We start from the raw sequence: 16780 nt of genomic DNA, 5'->3' as shown, positions 1-16780 counted from the left end.
CCACTCCAAATGTCAAGGAAAACATACCTATATTGAAATTTCTATAAAGATGTTTTCCCCCATATCTCTTCTTTCAGGTGAATAAATATTACATTAGTGACACTTTTTTTTACATTATGAATAAAAAAATTTTCAGGTGTGAACACTTCTTGATGAAACAATGTCAACCGTATTGGAAAAATTACACAAACCCGATAAGTTAAATTAACTAGTTTATTTCTTCTACAGAGATGGTAAAAGCAACAGAGAAATTTCAAACAACACAACATAAAATAATCTGCATAATATCAACCTACAATAATTATTGGCACAATAAAATTGTATCAATGTGCCTTTTAAGCTGCAAAGTGAACTACAGAAATCACTGATCATCTAAGGTCGCTGTATAAATAAATTTCATTATTTCCATCTTAGACCAGGGGTGTCCAACGTGTGGCCCGGGGACCATTAGTGGCCCCTGGGTTGATTTTGTGACGGTCCACATGACTGCAGTTCAAGAATGATCCAGCACAGGTGGAGACTTTTTATTTTTAATTAGCACAACATTGTAACAGATTAAAATCTTCTTCCAATGAACAATTTTGGGTACAGCACAAAGTATTCCTGCTAATAACCGAGGATTTTGTTTTGTCTTAAATTTCATATCAACTTAGACCTCATTTATCCAGTGACTTTTACTGAAAAGAAGACTTTGGTGCGTCCAAGTCTGCTTTTAATTAATTTAATAAACGGGACTAAACACAGCAGGCGTTTTTAAAGAAACAGTTAATACACTCCATTTGTTCCTATTATTCTCAGTACAGCCCAAAATATCTCTTGCTGACTTCTTTATTTCTTCAATTAAAATATTACATGCTTATTTTATTGTTGCACAGGTAGTTTTTAAGGGGTTGTATTCTTTTTGCCCACGTGTACTATTTTTGGACACCACTGGCTAAGGCTAAAGCTATTTAAAAAAACATATTTACAAAACTGTAAATGTTCATCTAAAGTCAATAAAAAATGCCATGGATGTTAATCAAAGGAACAGCGTGAGCTTTCTTGTTGGTGCTTGGAGGAGTTTAATGCTATGATGGCAGTGAGAGATGCTGGTAATGGGTCAGGGCTGGGAATTGAACCCATTCAATATAATTGAATGCTAGGTGCAGCACAAATCATTTGCCTTTTAATAACCACATCTTTTTACATTATCTTTAATTTAATGGTAAATACGACCGCATCTATCTGACTTTTACTCAAACGTAGACGTTGGTGCATTCAAATCTGATTGGAATTCATTTATCAAAATTGGCAAAATACAGATAATCTAATTTGTTTATTTAAAATTGTTATATTTTGAAGCACAAGTTTAAAAACAAAATCACAAAAATACTTTGGTTTTGTCATTTATTTGTATTAATTCTATGGCCCTTTGAATGATTGTTGATTCGACAGTTGCGTCCCACAAGCCGTAAAGTTTGGACACCTCTGCTTTAAAGGAACAATAGGCAATAGTGACACCTAGTGGTTCGAATCGGAACAACACAAACACAACAGCCTGCTGATTCCTCAACGGTCCGTTGTTGCTGTGAAACTTCACTGAATCTCTACTTCCACAGGACGGGTCTCTGATGCTGAATTCTGTTCTATTTCTGGTCCGCTTCTCTTTCTGGCTTCCATGTTTGCAGGCTGCAGCTCTTTTAACAACATAAATACCAAACGCTGCGCTCTGTGCTGGGAATCCGGGGAACTCTCATATGATTGGCTGAGGAACCAGAAAGTAAACACTCCAGAACCGAAGTAGTTCTGGACCGTACCTCTAGGTTTGAAAGGAGAAAAACGTGACTAAGATGTTGTTGATGGAGAGGAGCGATTGTAGGGAATGTTACTTCCATCCCAGCTGACAAATGAGAATCATTTAGGCTGATTTTACAGTAAATATTTTACCTATTGCTCCTTTAACTGAACCGAGGGAGGCCTGCAGCGCTTTAAATGTTGTTCTGGGTTCTACTGAATGTGTTTTTAATTTTGGTGGGCCAACCAGCCATGGGAAGGTTCTCAGCTGTCCCTTATTACCTCCATCTGTGCATGATGGTTCTCCCTGTGGTTCTCTGCTGTCCCACAGCTTTAGAAATGTAATTTCCAGACCGATAGAAGCCAATTTCCTTGATCTGGGCTTTTAGCCTACTTCATGTTGTCGGACGGGTTCTGTGGGTTGGCTTATTTTAGTGATACCGTTTCAGACAGTGATCAGAAAAAAGGTATTTAATCACACGTTGCCAGGCTGGTTGGAGTAGTTTCTTTCTTTTTTTTTTTTTATTAATAAAGTAAATCATCTTTTAGAAAGCTTCCTCCTGCATTTACTGGGGTTATGTTTGTCTGATATTTAAATTGATTGCAGAAAATGGGACGATGTTTTTTCACAGCACCCTACGTCCCGCCGGACTCAGTGAGCTCCAACGTGAACCCAGCAGTGTCGTCACACATTATTCTCTGTGGGTTCAGTTTCTAGATCTCCGCCCGTCTCACCCAGACATTTGGACCGGGCCAAGCGTTTAATTTGTCTCGAGAATGGATGCGTTTGTGGTAGGTATGCGTGCCGGTCTAAGGGTTTATCCCTGAAAGGTTGAGTCCAGGATCTCGGTTTAGGTGAACTTCCTGATGTAGCGCAGCTTCAGGTAGGCGATGAAGAGGAAGACGACCATCATGACGGCCAAGGCCACGTGATTTTCCCACAGGCCCCAGGAGCTGGACCTTATCCCCAGGTAGTCCAGGTACTGCTCTCCTCTACACCTGAAACAACACCAGTCTCCTCTGTAATCAGAAGATCGGAGGAGGATCCTGCGGTCCAGTTGGATTCTGACGTGAGCGGACGGGTTACTCACATCTGGGCCGCCGAGCTCGCGCCACAGTCGGACGACGCGTTAGCAGGTTGCCTCGCAGGCTCCTCGCAGAACCTTAAACCCTCAAACTCGTTGATCTTCAAGGCCTGAATGGAGATGACACTCAGAACTTGATACCGAGAAACCCCAAACTCACAAACACACTAAGGCTCTTTTTCATTCCGCCTACTTCTACACTTCGAACACTTAGTTTTAAGTATATAGTGTAGATAACACAAAAAGTCAGTGCACTGAAGGTACCCGGATGACCCCCTAAAAACGGTCACAAAATGCAGTGCGTAACGATGGACCCTACTCGCACTAAACGGACGCCATCTTGACTACAAAGGGAGGGACTAAGGACGTCGGGAAGATGTTCCCATTTTGAAAATAATGGCGGACAATTCAGCCGAGACAGCCGGAGCTGCGACACCGCAATCATATAAATGTAAGTAATGGTGGTAATACGAGGCATTGTACTCTCGTCTAATGCATCACTTAGATTACTTACTTAAATTTGCGTTCACGTGTGTTGCGTTCGTGACGTCATCCCGTCATTTCCGGTAAGCGTTTTAACATAAGTGTTCCTTTTGGAACTCTACTAACGATCGAAAGTGGGCACTACGGCAGTAAGTGGTCAGCGCACATCAGCAGTGCACTGAGGGAAGTATTCGGAATGAGACACAGCCTAAGATTCTTCAGATGAACTCTGACGAGCTGCAGGAACGCAGAAGCATTCCTGCACTTAGAGCGTTTGTCCAACATGGAAACGCCAGAAGGAAAGAAATCCTCGGTTCACACGTACCGCGAAGCCGTATCGAGGAATGCTGAAGTACTTGAGCCAAGCCAGCCAGTCCACGATGCTGGGAAGGTTCACAAGGAGGCCAGAGAAGATCTGCAAGCAAAACCCACAAACAGAGACGTTCAAGCTGCAGCAGCATCTCCTCGCCGCTGGGAGGGCTTTTCCTCAACCAGTTCAGTCCCTGCAAAGACCTGGAAGCCAGCTGAGGTAGTTTACAGCCGGTTTTTAAGACAAATTTTTACGTAGAGCGACCGACAGAAAGAAGCTAAGCACTCTGGAGCGATGGTCCAATTTTGATATAATGTGGTAGCCATTCAGACCAGCCATGGGTGTCTGTGGTCACACAGTCAGAACCTGGTGACCTAAAAGCCTGTGGAGCTGCAGCTCTCCACCAGCCTTCTCTCCGACGCTACTGTGGTTCATCGAGGTTTGCAGACACGTGTTTCTGCACAGCTCCCACAAGGAAGTTCAATTCAATTCAATTTTATTTAGTTGTGTTTGACAAACAAAATTGGGCCAAGCTTGAGTTGAGAAAGACGAGCTCGCATTTTCCTAACATTTAGAGCTTGAAATGCAACTTGGGGGTTTTCTTATCATTGTCCGTGTTCCACAGTCTGAGCTTGGGGCGAATTTGCTGGACTTCCACCTACAGGAAGATTAGCAGCTAATTTCTGCTTTAGAATTATGTCTGTTGTTGTAGAATGGTCAACAATCAAGAGGCTTTATTGACATTATGTCACCAAAATCAAGTTGAATGCACCGACAGCATCTCCTGAGAAGCTAAAGGTAAATAGTCTTTAGCATCTGATAAGATTTAAATGTTCAAGATAGCACCCACCTTACAGTAAGATACAAATTGTTGTAAATTACTGTGCTATCGCATGAAATGTCTTTCTCTTTTCTATCTATCTATCTATCTATCTATCTATCTATCTATCTATCTATCTATCTATCTATCTATCTATCTATCTATCTATCTATCTATCTATCTATCTATCTATCTATCTATCTATCTATCTATCTATCTATCTATACACACACACATTTATATGTACATTAATTAATTACCAAGTGGAAAACAATGAGCGATGAAGTTCTGAAGTGATTTCGGCATAAAGGTATGAACACAAATAAAAGTAAGAAACAAATGTCATTGGTGATGTCATATAAAATGCTTTTTAAATTGGAGCAAATGGCATGACTATTACACAGTTTGCATCAACTCAGTGAAAGTTGTGCAAGAACATTTTTTTTAGAGTCCTCTTAGCTTTTTCGCTGTAGATGTAGATAAATCAGGTTCTTTATGTTTTTTTACTTCAATAAATGAATAGGAAAAATACCTCAGTGCGATTAATGATAAATATACATCTTGATTGATGAAATAAATCTTAATTTTGATGAAAGTGCAGGACCTCCTGGCCTCTTTAAACGTGGCATGGGATCGTTCCGTGGGATCAGAGCTGAATCCTGATAGATTACGGCTGAATACGCTGATAGTTTGAGTTACTGCAGGTCGCCAGCTGCTACGCTGCAACCAAGCATCTTTCCCGTTAACATGGGTAACGTAAACTTTCTGAAAAGCGTTTAAAGACAGACTACAAACATTTCTTTGCATTTGTTTTCCCGAACTGCTGCATTTCTCACCATCATGAAGACAAATGTTATGGTCATGAAGATGTTGGCGAGAGCCACGACGCTCTGATCGGCTGAGATGGCCATCGTCAGGGCCGTGGCCGTGTAGGCCACCAGGGTCACTGTGAATGTGAAGATGAGGAAGGCTTCCACCGTGGACTTCAGCCCTGAGGAGACAAGCCATCATCACCGAGGTCTTAAGTTTTCCTTCAGAAACCACAAAGCTCAACAACATCTTATAAAAACTCAGAGAAAGCCTGGCTCACTGGAAGGAAGGTATCGAGACGTAAAGAAGGGTTTAAAACTTTTGCACGGCACGCAGATCTGTGCCTCTTACCGATCAGAAAGTAGACAACGACGCTGAAGATGACAGAGGTGACGGTGCGCATGATGAGGTCACAAAGGATTTTAGACAGGAAGTACACAGAGACTCTGTAGTAGCCATTGATGTATTCATGCCTGTAATGAAACGGCAGATGTTAAGAGGCCAGACCTGGAGCCACAAACGTGTCGTCCTCATGCAGGACTACGTACACAAACAGGTTCCTCTCCGCGATGAAGAGCTCAGCTGCAGACACGGTGCTGAAACACTGGTTGGTCGTGATGAAGAAGAGGGCGCCCATCCTGCAGCGAACAACAAACCAGAACCCGGTCACTGGATCTCTTTCTGAGACAAAACATGATTTTATTGCTCTGGTTTTATCTCCTTTGTTACAGCAACTAGATCCAGTTTAAAATACTGATAACTACGAAAGCCAATTTCTGCCACATGAAATAAAAAAAATGCCACATGGTATGTCATAACTATGAGAAGTAAGAATTATGAGATAAAAAGTCATACTTTTGACCTTTAGAGTCATAATTATGAGATACAAAGTAAGAATTATGAGATACAAAGTCATACTTTTGACTTTGAAAGTCATAAATATGAGATGTGAAGTAATATTTATGAGATACAAAGTAAGAATTATGAGATAAAAAGTCACAATTTTGACTTTGGAAGTCATAATTATAAGATACAAAGTCATAATTTCGACTTTCAGAGTCATAATTATGAGATACAAAGTCATAAGTTTGACTTTGAAAGTCACAATTATGAGATGTGAAGTAATATTTATGAGATACAAAGTAAGAATTATGAGATACAAGGTCATAGTTTCGACTTTCAGACTCATAATTATGAAATGTAAAGTAATAATTATGAGATACAAAGTAAGAATTATGAGATACAAAGTCATACTTTTGACTTTAAAAGTCATAATTATGAGATACAAAGTAATAATAATGAGACACAAATTCGAATTTCGACTTTCAAAGTTAATATTTTATATCTTATAATTATGACTTTCAAAGTCAAATTTACAACATTGTATCTTATAATTGTGACATACCATTTGGCATATTTTAATTTTCATGTGACGGAAATGGCCTTCCATAGAGTTAGAGCAGTTCAGATCCGTTAAATTTGAAGTAAACCTATTAGAAGTGTGCTCTGTGCCCAGAAGGTGCTCTACGCCTGCTCCACTGCCACACCCCCAAGTTACTTCAGGTCGCAGGTTAAGTTCTGTAAGTTCTTGGCTGTATGGAGCGTTGGTACCAGACAGAAATTATTGGTTTTATTCCTGATTGTGTTCAATGTTTACTGACTTCACAATCATCCTAATATCTGTGTGTTCACGTCAAAACTCTACTTGGAAAAACAAAAGTCTACTTGGAGAAACCCGGGCCGGCCCCTAGAAAAAAAGTTCTGCTCATACGCACAGACGGCGTTCTTTAGCAGACTGCCTGGGCACTGGCCTGGATCATGGTGGCTTAGTTAGGTCCTGATGTTCCACTAAACTACGCACAGAAACAAAGGAGAAAACTTTACGCGCCTCAGCTGACTTCTCAGCACTTTTCTCACTTAGCTTAGTGGCCTAAAATGCGACACGTGTCTGATGATGCCAAACAGTTTTCTACAGCAAAACGTCATTAATGCATGATAAGGTTTCAGGTTTTACTCTGAACATTTGTGAAGAAGCATCCTCAGCGTTAGGGAAACGTGTGTCAGGTCGGTTCACCTGTTTTGGAGACCACTCTGATCATCTTGGACTGAGAAGAAAATGGCTCCAACGATGAGAGCAAGAAAAACGTTGACTCCCACCTGGACATGGAAAAAGATTAAGACAGCCTTTACCTCAGCGGCGTTCCTCATTTCTTCATATTTTGCATCCATGGAGGCAGAATCTTTTTAATGGGTCTCAAACAGGAGCTCTCCACGGTTTCTGAAGGTCAAAGATTTTATTTTTGGGCTTTAGGTGCTTTGTTTTTAAATTATTTTTAGTCCAGTACTCCACCATGATGACAGAGCTGTGAAAAAGTATTTAATGTTTCAGATCATCAAACAAAGATAGTTAATACAAAAGCTATTTTCTAATGATGATTTACTTTATGAAGGTAACATTTTAGGTGATTTTTGTATTTTATTTTACGGGTTCTACAGTAAACAGTCCTGGTGGCTGGTGACATTGAACCTTAAACCTTGTATAAGTACATCTTGTAATGAACAATACTGCATATTTTTCAGCTATGTTATCAAAGGTGTTGCTTGTTTGTGCCTGTAATACTTTATTGATTGGTTTTGCTGTTTTTTTTTTACTTTTTCTGCAGATGTAGAGGCAGACTCCAAGGATGTTATCTATCTTTTTTTCCCTCTAATCTATTTTTGTCACTTTTTCCCCTTTAATGTATTACCTTATTGTTTTCTCAACCTTTCTTTCTCTTTTACGTTCATGTTTCTGTGTCCACCGAGCTTGAAATAATCCCAAAATAATGTCCAGTAATGTTTTTTGCATACATGTCAATCGGAGCACTATAGTGAAAGCAGTAATGCTCCACTTGTGCTATCTTTGACATTTAGAAAACAATTCTTAATGCTACACTGCCAGAAACTCCACACCAGGAGTGAATGCTGCTTTTCGGGACTTTGATGCAATCAACTGGGTTCCCTTAAATAGGAAATTTTTGACCAATCTGTATAATATGATTGAATTTGACTTTGTAAAGTGCCTTGAGATGACATGTTTCATGAATTGATGCTATATAAATAAAATTGAATTTAATTTAATTAAAAAAGCCAACCAAACAAACAAAAAAGACGTTGACCCATAAACAACATGGTCAATCATAGTTCATCCGTGAGATCAGAATATGGGGTAATGTTTCTTTCCATAGTGTAAGGTTGGCTTAAAAAGCATTTTCCCTTAATAAATTAAAATGCTGTTTAAAAACTGCCTTTTGCAATGACTCAGATAACTTTAAATTAGTTTGATGAGCTGAAGAATGTAGTTGCAGAACGGGAAGAAACAGTTTAAGCCAACAATTTACAGGCCGTGACAGGAGCGAGAGGTTCCCAGGGTGAGCAGATAAGTCAGGGAGGTTTGGGCTTTTTGACCTCATTCCCCTCAGCCCCTCATGTGGAATCAAGGGTGGCGAAGAGCGACGGGTCATGGCACCATCATGTGACGACTTCCAGACTCGAGCCAACGGGGCTTTTGCCTGATATGATATCACTTCAGATCTAAGCCCCAAAGAGGCAGGAGTAGGGTCACAACAGTCGCCAAAGCCGATTAGAGCACCCATGCCACCTAGAGCACCTCTGGTGGGATTACTTTGACTTATCTAGGGCCAATTAGCTGTTAATAATTCTTAAAGTGAGGAGATTTCTAACAGCATTTCACCGCCCTGGGATGACTAATGAGAGCGTTGACGTGACCCCTTCAAAGACCTACGTGTTTGTTGGTAGTTACGGGTATAAGTGACAGTGAAATGATTTATTTCTTGGAAAAAATTTATGTTTATTTCAGATAATGTATTTTAAGTTGTTTAGTTCACATTTTGAGGTTTATGTAAAATTATTGTATTTTATTTCTTTTCTATTTGTTGAAAGTTATCGCGAGATTTGCGTATATAAGAAAGGCAGGGAGATTTGCATATGAGAGAAGGAGCAGAAATCTGGAAAAGAGCTACAAGTAGCAGTCTCGTATTTCCTGCAGCTGTCAAGGTATTTGTATTTATGTTTGTAATATTTAGTAAATTTATTGGTTATGGTTTTAATTTAGAGTGGACAACGAAGAATTAATCTGTTAAAGACCTCCGAAGTGGCAGGCGGTCACGAGGTAACTTTTGTTAAAGTATGTGTCACCTGACTGTCTGTAAATGTATCTATTTCTAAAGCTTGTCTTTATTTCTGTAGTTTTCACGGCGTTTATTAAAGAGCCCGTTTGAAGGAAGCCGTGCCAGTGTTGTCACTTTGGAGCAACAACGGGAAAACAAAGTTTTATTCATCACGCGCTCGTTGTTTTTGAAGGTGTCTCAAAACCCCAAAACCGAGAGGTCAACTGGGAACGAATCGGTTCACCTGAGCCACAGACGTCTGTGGAGTCAGCATGAGGTTCTGGAAGGTTCTCTGAAAAACCCATCGAAGTTGGTGCAGGAAGGAGCTGTTGTAGGCGATGCTGCGAGAGCCCGCCGGCGACAGACGCTCCTTGTTTTGAAGAATGCGCCTCAAGTCGGCCCGCGCGTCGTTGGAGTAGCTGCTGTTCTTGTACTCCTCTACAAGGTGCTCCTCGATGTTCTGCCTGGTAGAACCAAGTTCCTCAAAGGTCAGATCTGTTCGCATAAAGAGCTCGTTGAAAAAAAAAAACCTCACGACAAGAGTAAGAATCAGACTGCATGACAGAAGACGACGGTCCTGACTGAGAGGACACCGATCCAGACGCCATCTTGTCCATGAGTACCATGAACGAGAATGGTGGCAGGAGGGAACCCTGAAGGAGTCACAACTCTTGCTTTGGTGATTCAGGGACCAGATAGCCCATGAAACCGATCCCAGTTCCCCATCCTACCGCACCCACACCGAATGCTCTAAAGGTCCATTCATACCCTACGTTTGGCCTACACGTCCGTATTTCTGTCCGTATGTTCTATCCGTTGACTCCTTCATACCTCTGTCCGTTGCGCAATAACCAATATGTCCTCTAGGTGGCAGTGCTGGGCGCCAATGATTCGTCACTGATCAAACATGGCGACGGTCCAAGACGTGATTTTGTTGTTATTGCTTTGTAAGTAAACTTTTTGTTTGTCCCTGTGCCCCGGACACGACACATCTTATGTGTGGGTAGTTGCGGACAAGCTCCGAAAGTCGTTCCTCGAATCCCGCCATTGTTTAAAGCCCAGAATTCTAACCTTCTTCGTGATTTTGTTGACATTTTGTACTACAAACTCAATAGCGCCCCCACCGTTTCCGGTAGTATTGCTCCGTATTGATCCGTTTCGTCCGTAATCGTAAGCTCCCAATTTTCGTGTCAAAATACGGACGAAATCGACGGCTAGAACGTATGAAACACTCCACACGTATCCGTATCAGTCTTTTACGTCAGGTATGAATGGGCCTTTAGGCAGGGGTCTTCCACCCTGGTGCTGAGGACCCAGTGTCCTGAACGTTTTAGGTGTTCCCCTGCCTCCACACACCTGGAGGAGGTCACACAATCATCAGAGCCAGGTGTGGTGGAGCAGAGAGTCCCAAGGGCCAAGGTTGAAGCCCCCTGCCCTGAGGGACACTGTAAAAGCTTTTCTACCTGTGTGAAACATGGCTACACCAAATGATGAAACACCTCAGCAATCCTACCGAGGTAAAGATCTGCTCCATGGTCCGGAAAGTCCGAGCTTTGCCGAGACCTGAGAACAGAGATGAACGGTGTTCCTCCAGGGCTGGTGTCCGGCAGGTTTCAGACGTGTGTTTGCTACATTCGTTAAAATGCTTGAATTGCCTCCTCAGAGGTGCCCGAGCAGGAAGGCATCTGAAACGTTCTGGACAGCGGCCCTGGAGGACTGGAGCTGCTCAGTCCTGCGCTACGGTAGACTGGGCTGAGAAAGCGAGACAGCCACGACATGCAGACGGTTTCCAGGAGCCGCAGCTTCTCAGAACAAATCTCCTCTGCTTCTGGCGTCCCGCCACCAGGGGGAAAGCCAACTACGCCAACGAGCTCTTGCACAGCGATGGACTGGCATTCCTTGGAGCCATCCGGCTCTGCTGCCGCTTTGAGGACCCTGTGACCGGATTAGGGAGGTTGCCAAACTGATTCCTCAACCATCACCCGTCTGCCTAACTAAGCACGTCTTGGGATTGTTCTCTCTTCCCCCGAGTTTGTCAGAGGTTGCTTGAAGACAACAGAAAGTCCTCCTCCACAACCACTTTGATTTGATACGTGGATCCTGGGAAGTGTGGTGGTGTCTGTGGAGGAGCTACAGCTATCCACGGCTCTATTAACAGAACTGTCCACAAATTTGGCCTTTATGTAGAAGTGCCATAAAAAAGCAATAATTAAAAGGAACAGGAGCCTCCACCAGAAGCTCTTTATATCAAACCATTTAACTCTAACCTATGAGTTATTTATAAAGAACTCCCTAAACTGAACCACACAACTGGAAACTATAGAACCAAGTCTACATTTGATTGTTGGGAATTTGGTTACCAGCCATTCAGCTGTCACAAAGACAACATTTCTACTCAGTTCTTTTTGTTTTTGAGGACAATTCTTGTGATATTTGGTAAATCCCAAAGAGCTTTTTGCTGAAACTTTGCTATACAACAGAAAACCAACTGACTCCTGATTCTGTTTCAGGGTTTTGCTGCATTTCCCCCCACTTTCCTGAAGACTTGACTTTCAGTTTTCTAGAGATATAGATTAATTTGACCCAGTACTCCTTTTGCTCTTGACTTGTTCGCTCACTTTTAAGACGCATACAATATGTCGCTCGTATAGTTCTGGAAAAGGGATGCAAAGAGCGACAATACAAAGACGATGTAACCTGATTAAAACCAGATACCTTTAGACATTTGATGTGAATTTACCTGCCGTGTCGTGAACTTTGCTTGGCTTAGTGAAGACTCCGTTTAAAACATCAAGGAAGAAGTCGGCTGGGTTGTTGTGAGGCTCGCACGGATAGCCTGGAACAGTAAAACACGTCCAACAAAATCAATCGAAAATAGCAACAGGTTCATGAGTTTCTTTAAGGACAATAGTCACCAATGTTAGAGAAGTAGTCCAAAGCGCTGGGGGCTGGTCCATGGTACACCATCCTCCCACCCACCAACAGAGTCAGCGTGTCAAAGAGTCGGTAGATGGAGTAGCGAGGCTGGTGGATGGACATGATGATAGTTCGCCCGTGACTGGCCATCCTGAGAAACGCACAGTGACATCAGTCAATCACACTTCTGTGTTTCCATCTAACAGAAATACAAACATGTTATTTAGCTTGAAAAGGATGAAAAACATTACAGTACATCTGTTTTGACACACAAAATGAGTCCTTTTCCTAAAAAGAACACACACACACACACACAACATGGTGGCATTGACTGGGAGCTGCAGGTACCTTTTACATATTCAGGAAGAAAAACAAATATCTAGCCATCTTATTTTGAGAAGGTTTGAGAAGGTCAATACAGCGCCTCAATATAGTTAGGATCCAAGAATTATACAAAATCACTTTGAAAGGGGGATGCAAAACTTATGCACAAACTTTTTCTGTCTGTGTTCTTAAAGAAAATGTCAACTTTTCAAATTTAAATGTATCTAAAGCAATGCTAAACCAATCTTCTAATGTTAGGGGGTGTTGGAATTAACCATTTTCTTGTTATGGATTTTTTACTGGGTGCTAGTAGAGCCTGGAGCAGCTTTATATCCCGTTTTCTATCCAGAGTCCGAATCAGACCAAAATATATGCTTACAAAATCATTACTAGTATGAACTGTAAACACCTCTTTTAGAGCCATTTTAATGTACACTGAAGTAGCGTAAGCATACAGGGAATTATTTTCCACAAACAAAAAATCATAAATGATGCACGCCCTGCTCTTTATAGGCTACTTTGTCCTGTGGGAAAGAGATCAGAGTTCCTCAGGAACATTTCACGAGGTTGGAGCGTACAGACAGAGGGATTTTAGACCCAGTCTCTTTAGATCGGTGCTTCCCAGAGGACAGGGTCTGTGATTGCATCAAAAAAAGAAGTGACAGAAGTTCAGGTTTTCTTCACCTCTTCAGCAGCAGCAGGACAGAGTTGGCGGTGCTGGCATCGAGCCCTGTGGTCGGCTCATCCAGAAACAGAACCGCCGGATCAATAATCAGCTCCATCCCGATGTTGGTTCTCTTCCTCTCTCCTCCTGAGATTCCCCGGGTCATCGGTGAGCCCACCTGAAAACAACAAACAAAACAAATATAAAGAGAAAAGGAACAGGCAGACATTTGGACTGCTGGAGCAGGTCTTCTACCTTAGAGTCCGCCACTTTGCTGAGACACAGCTCCCTGATGAGATGCTCGACTCGGGCCTCCTTCTCACTTTGGGGCACAGAGGTCGGAAGGCGTAGCGCTGCAGAAAAGCTGAGATTCTGCCTCACAGTCAGGGTGCCCATAACTACATCCTCCTAGAAAGGCGACAGCAGTGCACACAACCATTACTCTGTGACATTCACCATCATTCAGGGCCGCCCAAGTTCATTTTCAGCTTACGAGCCGATTAGTTCACCTGGACCACATAGCCAGAGAGACACTTGAAGTTCGGAGGCTGCGGCGCTCCGTCAATAAGAACCTCCCCTGATAGACCCAGAGGATCCTTCCTCCCAGCCAGAATGTCCAAGAAGCTTTAAGGAAAGCAATATAGAAACAAGTTAATATCACGGGATTTACCAAATGGTACTGGTGGTATTTAGCATTAGAATGTCTTTAATGTCTTTAAGACGCGAGTATGAGATGAAAACCTTTCCACATAAAGGTTTTTGCACAACAGCCACTGCTGCGCCTAACTATAGCACGCATACTCTCTGTTTATAGAAGGTACCACTAGACCAGACCTTATCTGTTCAGTTTCTCTCCTAGATAAAACCACTGCAGAGCTCCCGCTGCCATTAAGGCTGGACTATTGTAATTCTTTACAATCAGGAAATCCACAAAATGCAGTTCAAAGTCTTCAGCTGATCCAAAATGCTGCAGCAAGAGTTCTGATGAAAATCAACAAGAGGGATCATATTTCTCCTATTTTAGCTTCCCTTCATTGGCTTCCTGTTAAATCAATAATAGAATTTAAAATTCTTCTTCTCATGTATAAAGCCCTTAATAATCAAGCTCCATCATATATCAGAGCTCTGATTACCCCGTATGTTCCTAACAGAGCACTTCGCTCTCAGACTGCAGGTCTGCTAGTGGTTCCTAGAGTCTCTAAAAGTAGAATGGGAGGCAGATCCTTTAGCTATCAGGCTTCTCTCCTGTGGAACCAACTCCCAGTTTTGGTCCGTGAGGCAGACACCCTGTCTACTTTTAAGACTAATCTTAAAACTTTCCTTTTTGACAAAGCTTCTAGTTAGAGTGGATCATGTTACCCTGAGCTACCTCTATAGTTATGCTGCTATAGGCTTAGGCTGCTGGAGGACATCAGGGTCTATTTCTCTCACTCTGCTGAGTTCTCCTACTGCTCTCCAATCTGCATTGTTTGTTGTTATTTCAGCTTTTAACTTTTGTTCTGTCATTTTTTTCTTCATAGAAGGTACACCTGGTCGGGTGACCTGTCATCCAGGGAAGGACAGATCATCCTACTATTACCATCTAACATAGAAAGTACTCCTGGATCAATGTGAGCTTCTGTGCTTTCTGTGTCTCTGCTCTGTCTTCTCTAAGCCCCAGTGGGTGGAGGCAGATGAGCGTTCACACTGAGCCTGGTTCTGGTTCTGCTGGAGGTTCTCCTCCCTGTTAAAGGGGAGTTTTCCTCTCCACTGTCGCTTCATGCATGCTCAGTATGAGGGATTGCTGCAAAGCCATCAACAATGCAGACGACTGTCCACTGTGGCTCTACGCTCTTTCAGGAGGAGTGAATGCTGCTTGGAGAGACTTGATGCAACCTGCTGGGTTTCCTTAGAGAGGAAACTTTCTCACCAACCTGGAGGATCTGATGGAGTCTGACTTTGGAAAGAGCCTTGAGATGAACTGTGTTGTGATTAAATAAAAACTGAATTGAATTGAATTAAATCTGAGAACATAGTTCTTAACAAGCGCTTCTGTGTTTTTTCTGCATCTACTTTTTGTCCTTTTACTACCGAGGTTGACCCGGCAGATGGCTGCTGACACTGAGTCTGGATTCTGCGAAAGGTTTCTTGCTGTTAAGAGTGAGTGGTTCCTTCCCACTGTCATGACATGCTTGCTCTGGTGGAGGGATTGCTGCAGCAAGTGACTTGATGCAATTAGCTGAGCTACATGAGACAGTTTTTCACCAGCTGGCATCCATTCATCCATCCGCTGATCTATAACCACTTACCAGGGTTGCTCATGCCCATCTCCAACGGTCATTGACCACCCAACTGGCAATATAAACTGAATTTGACTATATTATGATTATAATCTAATATGAACATCTGTCGCTCTCCCCGCCAGCCAACGAACCAACCTACAGTATATGAATTCCATTTAACGCCAATATTCATATATAAACATTTTTGAAACTATCAGCTGCAGCAACTGAGCATTTGAGATAATTTCTCTGTTTAAAATCCACCAATCAGAGGAAAGATCCCACAATAAGGATCTTTTATAAAGATGTTTTACGCAACCAAAGCACCAGATCCATTGCATGGCATTATGAGACCTCACTTTTCTGACTAAAATCTTTCAATTTATTTTTGCATTTTCCTCCTAACAGTCGGGGTTTTTTTGTGCTGAATTTTTCAGGATAAAGTTGGAAAAGGTTTTGAAATGATGTATCATTCATGGTGAAACTTTTTTGCATCAAATAAACCGGACACCTTTTAGAGCCTCTGTGAATGTTTTAAACATAGATCAGTAACTGATACTCACGAAGATTTTCCACTTCCAGTTGGTCCAAGAATGGCATTTAAACCGGGTCTCATAATCCCACTGAAACACAGACAAACAAGTGTTAGTAGGAAATTAAACAAAAGTAAAAATTAAATATTATCCATTCAGAGAGTTCAGTTTTGTAGTAACATTTGCTGTAAAACTAAAAGCAGAATACTCCGATTTGCTGAAACTTCAGATAAATTCTTTCTATCATTGCACTTTTCCCAACATCAGTTACTTCTTTGCCTTTAATAACTTCCTTTATGAAGTTTCTTGCTAACAGAAACATAGAAAACCTGCTTAATAACCTAGACAACAATTGAGGGGGGAAAAAACTAGAGCAAATCCTTTGAAGCTCTTAGAGAAAAGTCACAAAAAGAAAAATAAGACTGAATAAAACTCCGGAGGCGGATCACGTGATGCTGTTTAATTCGCTTCCCTGGCAGTCTGCTCTTTAGTGCATTAGAGAGATTATATGCAAGAACCCATGCTTAATATAATATAATTAACAGAGTGGCAGGTGAAGGTCAAAACACTTGTGAAATTATTCATTCTTCCATGGGAAATGTCAGTGCCGTTAATACCATCTGAGAGGAAAC

At 41.9% G+C, this 16780-nt stretch overlaps 1 protein-coding gene across 1 annotated transcript in view; it reads right to left on the bottom strand.

Annotated features, from left to right (window-relative positions):
* Positions 1 to 2299: 2299 nt before the first annotated feature.
* Positions 2300 to 16780, bottom strand: part of LOC105939900 (broad substrate specificity ATP-binding cassette transporter ABCG2) — a 21004-nt gene continuing 6523 nt past the window's right edge. The window contains exons 3-16 of the mRNA XM_012882252.3: positions 16179 to 16238; positions 13864 to 13978; positions 13610 to 13762; positions 13375 to 13532; positions 12366 to 12517; positions 12191 to 12286; positions 9695 to 9945; positions 7356 to 7438; positions 5830 to 5919; positions 5633 to 5754; positions 5308 to 5462; positions 3667 to 3756; positions 2865 to 2968; positions 2300 to 2772 (exon numbers count right to left, since the gene is read on the bottom strand). Coding sequence (XP_012737706.3) covers positions 2625 to 2772; positions 2865 to 2968; positions 3667 to 3756; positions 5308 to 5462; positions 5633 to 5754; positions 5830 to 5919; positions 7356 to 7438; positions 9695 to 9945; positions 12191 to 12286; positions 12366 to 12517; positions 13375 to 13532; positions 13610 to 13762; positions 13864 to 13978; positions 16179 to 16238 — 1777 coding nt within the window. The 3' untranslated portion in view covers positions 2300 to 2624. The remainder of the gene's footprint in view (positions 2773 to 2864; positions 2969 to 3666; positions 3757 to 5307; positions 5463 to 5632; positions 5755 to 5829; positions 5920 to 7355; positions 7439 to 9694; positions 9946 to 12190; positions 12287 to 12365; positions 12518 to 13374; positions 13533 to 13609; positions 13763 to 13863; positions 13979 to 16178; positions 16239 to 16780) is intronic.

Source organism: Fundulus heteroclitus, chromosome 5 (assembly GCF_011125445.2).
Source record: "Fundulus heteroclitus isolate FHET01 chromosome 5, MU-UCD_Fhet_4.1, whole genome shotgun sequence".
Classification (NCBI taxonomy): Eukaryota; Metazoa; Chordata; class Actinopteri; order Cyprinodontiformes; family Fundulidae; genus Fundulus; species Fundulus heteroclitus.
Note: the sequence above shows the minus strand (reverse complement) of the source record. Positions and strands in the feature narration are given on the sequence as shown.